Source organism: Apaloderma vittatum, unplaced genomic scaffold, assembly GCF_000703405.1.
Source record: "Apaloderma vittatum isolate BGI_N311 unplaced genomic scaffold, ASM70340v1 scaffold23894, whole genome shotgun sequence".
Lineage (NCBI taxonomy): Eukaryota > Metazoa > Chordata > Aves > Trogoniformes > Trogonidae > Apaloderma > Apaloderma vittatum.
This window is the reverse complement of record NW_009712450.1, coordinates 42,114-51,161: the sequence shown is the minus strand read 5'-3', so window position 1 is coordinate 51,161 and position 9,048 is coordinate 42,114. Positions and strand designations below refer to the sequence as shown.

The window sequence follows — 9,048 nt, the reverse complement described above, 5'->3', positions numbered from 1 at the left end:
TTGGCCACGAGGGCACACTGCTGGCTCTTGGGCATCCTGCTGGTCATCAGAGTCCCCAGGTCCCTCTCCCTCTCCCCTGCTCTCCAAACGGTCAGTCCCCACTCATGCGTTTGTCGCTCATCCTAGTCACAAATGTGAAGTATCGTAATAGTAGCTGAGAAGCAGCCTGCAAACAGAAGCAGATAATTTAGTTACGTATGATTCCTAGAATATTCGCATGGACTTCAGTCCTGTGTTTTAGACCGGTGATTTCTTCTTAGGCCTTGGAAACATGCTGCCCCTTTCCAGCTGTTTGCTCTGCTTCATCATTTACAGCTGTCCGTTTCTGATTTCCTGAAGTATATATGAGTATGCTCATGTATGATTTTTCTGGGCATTTTTAATAGATTAAGCTACTATAAATATGTTTCTGCTATTCCTTATGTAACTGCCTTTTTACAAATTGCCTTTATAGGTTTAATATGCAGATATCCCGAAGAAGATTATGAGTCATTCCCATTACCAGAATCTGTGCCTCTTTTTTGTCTACCTATGGGTGCAACGATTGAGTGTTGGCCATCTAACAGTAAATACCCTCTTCCGGTTTTTTCTACATTTGTACTAACTGGAGCTTCTGCAGAAAAGGTATTTTGAAAGCTTAAAAAAAATAAAGAAGTGTTAATAACTTTTAAAAAAAATGGTTGTTTGTCTGTTCAGGATGATGATAATAATGGGTATTTTCATAGACAGACTTGAATCTATTCATTTGTGCTTAATTCAAAGGCTACTTGAAAGAGTGACTTGTATTTATTTCACTGCTGGACTGTTGATCATATATACCTGTACACCTTTGCTTTCCAATCATGTTAGCCTTTGAAACTTCAGAGCTATAAAAATTCTGACTGCATATACATGCAAGTATACTATTTTTATTGCAAGCCTGGAAAAAGCTTTGCATGTATATACTTGTTCTAAAAGGTAAATTGAATGTTAGAGGAATACAGCTTTGAGTTTCTCATAAAGGATTCCTAAAATAGCTTTAAAGGCAACTGTAGGAGCAGTTGACTGTAGTTGTGCTCTGTATGATTGTTTTCTTTTCTCTCACTGAAATTGCTTCGTCAATTACCCTCTCTTGTATGACAATAAGTATTTTAAATAAATAAAAGACAGTCTGGATTTTGACAGCCATAAGAATACTTCAGACTAGATTGCTTCAGAAGATGAGGTATAAATGTAACTTTTCAGATGGTAGCATAGACCTGATATTTTTCGTTGCTTGTTTGGGATTTGTTATAGGGTGCTTTGAAGATTGAGGCAGATTTATTTACTTGAAATAAACCATGTTGTTTGCAGGTGTATGGTGCTGCTATTCAGTTTTATGAACTGTATCCTGAAGAGAATCTCACAGAGAAACAAAAATCTCAACTGGGATTAGCAGCTGCTGTTGAGGGCAAGTCAGACACGTGCAGAACAGTTCAAACAAATAAATGCATCTGTCTGCTGTCTCACTGGCCTTTCTTTGACGCTTTCAAGAAGTTTCTTACCTTTCTGTATCGTTACTCCATTTCTGGTCCACATGTCCTACCCATTGAGAAGTAAGTAATTTCAAAAATTCGTAACAGGAGTTTCAACTGATAAGAGTTCTCCTTTTTTGTCATTCCAAGTTTACTATAATATCACTTGGACTTCAGTCATCAAACGTTAGATGTACGAGTTGCACTAGATTAAGCGCTTTACTCCGTTAGTTAAATGCATCCTTACCTTTTTCCGGAACAAGCCTAGATTATTTGTGATTTAAGTGCCTGCAAGGGTATCTCTGAAAGCCCCTTTTAATTAGCTTTGCACCCTTAGGCGTAGGGTGCACAGGATTAGGAGGAGCAAGATTATAAATCCTTTCTTAATATTGCATACGTTAAGTTAGGGGAATGAAATATATGTAGTTTTGTATTCTTTCAAATGCCTATTTGTTGTGAAGTGACAGATAATAATGTGGATTGAATTTTTTGCACTAGTAATCCTCATCTGTGATAAACTTTTTTTTGTCTTACATAAAGGATTTACTACTTTAAAATGCAGAGGAAATCCTTATGTCCAAGAAGTGGTTGATCTCTGTAACTGATATATTGAAATACTGTTTAACGTTTGTAGCCTAACATAACTTTTTAATGCACCAGATTTCAAACGCAGTATTTGCTTTTTTATTTTATTACACATCAGTATTTTTTCTGATTAAACGTCAATATTGAGTTTTATGGGACTTTGTGGATTAACCTGCTTTTGTGATTGTTTATCCACTTATTCCAATTTTCTATCTGCTATACTTGTTTATAAAATTCTGATAGTGTGGACTTCCAATAATGAAAAGATTATCATTTTTAAGCTGAGACCTATTTTTGACTTTTGAGATTCGTGAATGAATAAAACCAACTAAATATAATAAATATAATATTAATTTTGATTTTACACATTTATTCCTTATTCCAATTTGTAAACTAGTCAGTTTTACTATGGCTACAATGTCTTACATGACGCTAATACAGCATCTAGCCTAGGTCTTCGGCTGGTTTATAATGATGGTGAAGGTTGTCCATGCCATACATGCGTATTTGAACGTTTTCAGTCAGCCCTGCTTCTGCAAGCAACAGGCCTTTCCCCTGATGTTTGCTGTACGTTCCGCATTTGTGCCACCACCTTCGCACACCGGTGATAAAGACAAAACCCCAAATCCGTTGTCAGCCGGAGTCTTTCCCTGTTCCATTTGCTGTGTGGCTGCAGAGATGCTGATGCTGACATAGTTGAGGAAGGGCGAAGAGGAGACACAAGTCTGCTTCTGGTTAATGCGAGCTGTGAGATTATACTGCAGCAAAAGCCTAACCCTAGCACAAGTACCCAAAATTAAACATGGGAGGGGTTTGCATACATCTAATGTCATAATGTGCAGCTACACTGAATCAAACATACGTATGAAATACAGAGCTTTGAATCAGAAACACGTAAAACGAATCTTCTGTATAAAGCAGTGCTCATATGTGGATTTATCTGAATTTCTTCAAAATTTGATCGGTTGTCTCTGTAATAATAATGGTAAGAGTGGCAGAAATCTCAGTACAGTGTGTGCTGTAGCATGCGGTTTGTGAGGGGTTACCTGTGTTTTCCTGAGCTTCTGCTGACAGCGGCTATTTCTTCCAACATGTGTGTGTTACATAGAACTCTGACACTTTTACAACTTCTGTAAGTTTGATTGATTCGTAAAACTGAAAGCTTAGTCGAATTTTCCAAACATTTTTCTGTATTTGTAGTACATGGAAAAACTTCCCTGCTTTTTTCATTGGAAATAGATCATATCATATCATAGAATGGCCCAGGCTGGAAGGGACCTTAGAGATCATCTAGTCCAACCTCCCTGTTTTGGGCAGGGACGCCACCTCTCGACCAGCCCAGGCAACACATGGGGACCCAACGGGAATCGAACCCAGGACCTCAGTGTTGTCATTGTTGTCAGCACCGTGCTCAAACCACTGAGCTAACTGACCCCCTAATCTTACAAAACATTTTGTGTTTGGAAGTGAAGAAAATGAATGTGAAGAGTGGATTATCTTAATGCATCTTCTTGATACTCAGCTGTGATTTTTTTTTTTATTATTATTTTTTTTTTCCTGCAAATAACTAGTGCTGGCCTCTGGGGTATAGTGCTACTTCAAGCCAGTCTCAGAAGCATGCTTGTAAAATGGTACTGTGATACTCAAGCATCAATATTTCTGTCTTAGAAATATCTTTTTTTTAAAAAAAAAAAAAAAGGCTCCTTGTAATTTTTCAGTCTTGCAAATCAAGCTTGTACTCTGAAAGACAATCTGGCCTGCCTGTTTTGTTGTCACTGGTAGAAAAATAGGTTTCAAAGGCCAGAACGTCACTGTAGGGTTTGGATGCTGGCGTTTGGGATTTTTTTTCTTTTGAGTTAAAGCGGTTTAAGCTTATAACTTCTACTAAATGGATATTTTTCTTTTCCTCTAGACACATTTCCCACTTCATGCATAAAGTTCCTTTTCCATCTCCTCAGAGGCCGAGAATTCTAGTTCAGGTAAGTGTAGATGTTTTTTGTAAGTGGCTATGTCTTAAGTGAAGACAAACCAGCTGTTAAACAGGTTAGTAAATGGAAAATGTAATTTATGTGTTCACATTTTTTTTTCCCTCAGGACTCTTTTTCCTAAATTCATACTTAAATTTTACAGATTCCTCACTGTTCTTGTTCCAGATTAGTTAAGAACTTTAATGAGATATTACAAGAAATGGTTTAGTAAGCTTAGAACTTTTTTTTTTGAGAGTATATGGAAATTAACGAAAAACTACTCAAAGTCAGCATCTGGTTTGACTTTTGCAATAGCTTTTGAACTGTTTTCTTCTTGCTACTGTAGGAAGGTTGAGTGTAAAATAAATGAAATTAAAACCAGATGTGAAGTGTATATTCACGATTACTCGTTTTCCCAGTGGGCTCCCTGCTGTCCTCCACATAATGGATAGCTCTCACTGAAAACTGCAAGAGCCACGCACATTCAGCAGAGGTTTTTTACCAAATGTGACCCTTATTCTGTACTACCCGCAAGACGTAGCGTTTGTTGCTGTGTGGGAGTGAAATGGTGGAATTTTTTTTTATTTTTAAGAGGCAAAACAGAAAGAGACATGCTACGCTATTATGGCAGGGGAAAGACAGCTTTATTCTGCCTGTGGTTATTCTCCTAATCCTGTGGCTTTGAGCAAATCATGAGAAAAAGATGTTACTCTCCGTTATTACTTGTATAAATAAAATATGGAGAGCCCTGCACAGTTTTCAGTCTTAATGTAGTAGCCCATACGCTAGTGAAGTCTTTCAGAGTAAATACAGTCTTCAGTTATGTCTTTATAGAATGTATTGAACCTTAAACATTCTCCTTAGTGTACTTGGATGTTCTGAAGAAGTGACATTTATTACTGCTACTGAAAAGGGGTTGGAGAACAGTTAAACTGAAACTGTATCTGACATTTCTGTCACGTTTTTTATTATTTTAAAGTTCAAATCAGGCCCAAATATTTTTACATCTTGAGTCGTTGGGGGTTTTTTCTTCCCATTCAAGAAAATATTTGTGGTGGGGAGCACTAAATGCACGCAGAGAACTGTAAGTGAGTTCAGAGGAAAAAATATTTTTTTAGTCTGAATTTTTAGGGAACTCTGTCAAAGTATGCATGGGTGTATACTCTGGAACAAAGCCTGGAGATCTAGATGTAAGTGATGTGAAATTATGTCCATTGTACCTTATTTTCAAAATGCTTTATGCATCAAGTTAATAAAGCTTTACTAACTGACGGTACAGATGGAGAACACACTGCTTTTCAAGTAGGCAGTGGCAGTCAAGGTCTACAAATAAATACTTTCTTCCAGCTGCTTTCGGGGACTTCTGAGTTGTGTTTGATACTGCACTCATTAAAATCATATCCAAGATGTTTTCCAAAGAATAGCATAGGAAATACCTGTATTCTTGAAAACAACAAGCTTTTAGGATTCCGTTTCATGGAAGAGATAGTACTTATTCTCTGCAACTTATTCATTTAAAACATGGTAGTCTTCTGCTAAATGATTAGTATAGCAAGACCTTCTGGGTACGTGTTGCTGTAGAACGTCTTGCAAGTGCCTGTATGCTTTCTGAAAATGAGACTTGATATATTTCGGTAACTGCATGTATGCCAGAATGGATGTGGAACCCATTCTTAGATCCTTCCTGGCATCTGTTGACAAGAGAGAGAGAACATGGATTTGCCTGACTTTGAAATTTCAAAGAAATTACGGCCATGAGTAAAGCATTCAGGAGTGTTCCTCATTGCCGGTTTCCAGCTGCCGTTGCCAATACGTTGTTTCTGAGCCAAGATCTGCTGGACTCTGCTCTCCATGGCCCGCAGCCCCTTTTTACACAGATGTTCCCGCTCTAATGATGCGTTCACAACCTGCAGACTTCAAGAGTCCCTCATGTAACGTTTCTCCCTCTGAAGAATGGGGGCAGTGAGTGCTCCTTCTGCCCGAGGCAGACATGCGCTCGGCATAGCCACTTGGTTTTGTTTTATTTGCTGTTGCTGAAACACGCAAGTCATGAGACAACAGGCCGATGCTTCTTTTTCTGCGGGTAGTTTATGAGGGTTGCCTCAGGCTGAAAAAACGAGGCCTCTCAGTTCTTTCGCTGAACAAGCGAATGGTGGTGGTTGTCACAGGACGACTTAGAATCATAGAATGTTGGGGGGTGGAAGGGACCTCTAGAGATCGAGTCCAACCTCCCTGCCAGAGCAGGATCACCCAGGGCAGCCACACAGGAACGCGTCCAGGCGGGGTTTGAAAGTCTCCAGAGCAGGAGACTCCACAACCTCCCCGGGCAGCCTGGGCCAGGGCTCTGTTACCCTCACAGCAAAGAAGTTTCTCCTCATGTTGAGGTGGAACTCCCTGTGTTCTAACTTACACCCATTGTTCTACTGCTGGGCACCACTGAGAAGAGATTGTCCCCTTCCTCCTGACCCCCACCCCTCAGATATTTCTCTATGTTAATAAATCCCCTCTCAGCCGTCTCCTTTCAGGGCTGAACAGCCCCAGGTCTGTTAGTGTCTCTTCCCAGCAGAGATGTTCAGTCCCTTGATCACCCTCGTAGCTCTCCCTTGGACTCTCTCCAGTAGGTCCCTGTCTCTCTGGAACTGGGGAGCCCAAAACTGAACTTACTTGAAGACAAACCCAGCACGCAGAGCGGTGTGGCTGCCCTCATTTGTTATTGAAGCTAAACGCAGCATCAGCCTTCAAGAGCTCATTTACGTGATATTCCTGCACGGACTGGTGAACGTGGCACGTTTGTGTGTCTGTCCGGGCACGGTGCTGGGAGTCCGGCCTTCAGCACTTGCGTTAACTCATTCATCTGATGTTCTGATGTCGGGTTGTCTGCGGGGGGTTCTCGGGTGAGACACGCTCGAAAAGGAAGTGTTACTAAAAGTTGTCTGAACTTGCAGCTTACTTGTATGAGCTGCTGTGACTTACTGAATTACCACTGCTTTTACACACTAGGTAGAAAAGCCATGACCACTTAGCAGGGAGGATGAAGGGAACTGGTTTCCCGTTACCTTGGATTTACGAAGACTGAAAGCATCAGTTGAGCTTGATAAATTGATAATGTATCTGTATTCTTGTACTTATTTGAATCCTCTTATTCATACTGAATATGTGAATGATTTCTCGTGGTGTCGTATCACTGTATGAAGGAAACGTGAATTAATGAGATCTTTGTCTTGGATCTTCAGCTAATGCAAATTTTAAAGATTCTATCAAAGCTGAGCTGAGTCTTTCCTACCAGCTAAGAGCCTAATTCTCACGTCTTCTGAAGAAAATACTACTTTGCGTTACGATCTGCCGTCTTTCCCCTTTATGCATTTTGTCCATTGCATTCTCTCAAAATCCAAAAAGACTCCCACCTTGGCCCCTGAAAGCTCTGTATGAATTATGAATCCTCACTTCACTTAAAATACAGAAGGCTTAGTTTTTTAGCAGTTAATAGATTCATGTTTTGCAGTATTAGTTAGTTTAAATTCCTCTTTATGAATATGCAATGTGTTCAATTCTGAGCAAGAATGGAAAATCATGCTTTGCCTGTTTTTTACTAAAAGATACCAATGCAGAGCATTGCACACCATGTCTTACAGTGCTATACAGCTGGGATATGTAAGGCTTGGCTTAGTATAAATTTAGTTTTGGGGTGTTCTTTGTTATAGCTGTGTAATTTCTAGTCAGTGTTTCCAAAATCCAGAATAAAAGGAATGTATTTAAAAATCTTTTATTCCAGCTATCTCCACATGATAACCTGATTCTTAGCCAACCTGTGTCGTCACCCCTTCCACTGAGGCAAGTAGCAGTATCTTCTGTTTAATTGTGAAACGTATTCTGACTTACATTATGGAAACAATGTGGTACTTTTGAGTTGTAAATGTGCCGATTAACTTACCTTGACTGGGGCCTTTTGTGGCTGGTGTAACTGAAGCTTGTTTATGGGATTAGACCTGCACCCTGACAAGGATATGTACTCAGTGAATGAGATCTGTGGTTTTTTGAAATAACTTCAGAGGTTCTTGAGGCAGAATATAGATCCCTTTTCTAGGAGGTGGTGACTGGGCTCCCAGGGTAGTGCAGCCTCTGTATCGCAAGGTAATTGAAGGAGATCTGTGACTCTGTGCCTCTGTGCAGGAGAGTTATTAAAGAAATATGTGTTGTCTCCCTGTAAATTGTTTCTTAGAAAGAAAAATCACATGCATGTCCTGAAAATAGCATAGACTTGAGAGAAGAGTCTCAAGGAATCGTGGTTACTCTTGGGAAGTAACCATTCTTCACTTAACAGTGAAGTGTACCAAGGAGTCTGCCTTGCAGTCTTCTTTAAAAGTTTATAAAACCCTACTCTGATGTCTTGTTTTCTGTTGTGTTATTGAACATTTATTTGTTTTATTTTAACAGTCCCTTGTAACTCACTGATGTGTTTATATTCTGTAACAGCGGGGGCAAGTTTTCTACACTACTTCAGAATTTAGGACCTGAAAATGCAGTAACTCTACTTGTATTTGCTGTGACAGAACATAAAATTCTCATCCATTCGTTGCGACCTTCTGTCCTTACTAGTGTGACAGAAGCATTAGTCTCTGTAAGTAATGGTTTTTTAATCCTACACCTGCTAATGAGAAAAAGAACGGGTTATTTTAGATAAAATATAAAATTAGTAGTAATTCTGTTAAGCTTAAAGGTTACTTAAAACTAAGAATGAAAATAAAGATCATTAGCAACATGGATTTTTCTCTTTAATGGTATCCCACAAAGACAGAAAAGAAAGAGTATCTGCTGCTGGTTCTTTTGTGTGTAAATATTGTGAATAAGCATATGCTGTTTGGTCATCGCAGTGCGCTAAATGAGAATCCCTGATTTTCCCAGATAGCACTGGATTCTCCAGCAGAATCTTAAATGCCTGTTATTTTCCTGGCTGTCTTGACTAAGCGCTGTTTTGTTACTTCTGCTATACACTATTACACTGA

At 39.3% G+C, this 9,048-nt stretch overlaps 1 protein-coding gene across 1 annotated transcript in view; it reads left to right on the top strand.

The window, feature by feature from the left end:
• Positions 1-386: 386 nt before the first annotated feature.
• The window catches only part of DENND4A (DENN/MADD domain containing 4A), a gene marked incomplete at its 5' end in the record, with an annotated part of 29,075 nt that continues 20,413 nt past the window's right edge, over positions 387-9,048 (top strand). The window contains 5 exons of the mRNA XM_009867996.1: positions 387-624; positions 1,333-1,574; positions 3,991-4,057; positions 7,818-7,876; positions 8,519-8,663. Coding sequence (XP_009866298.1) covers positions 387-624; positions 1,333-1,574; positions 3,991-4,057; positions 7,818-7,876; positions 8,519-8,663 — 751 coding nt within the window. The remainder of the gene's footprint in view (positions 625-1,332; positions 1,575-3,990; positions 4,058-7,817; positions 7,877-8,518; positions 8,664-9,048) is intronic.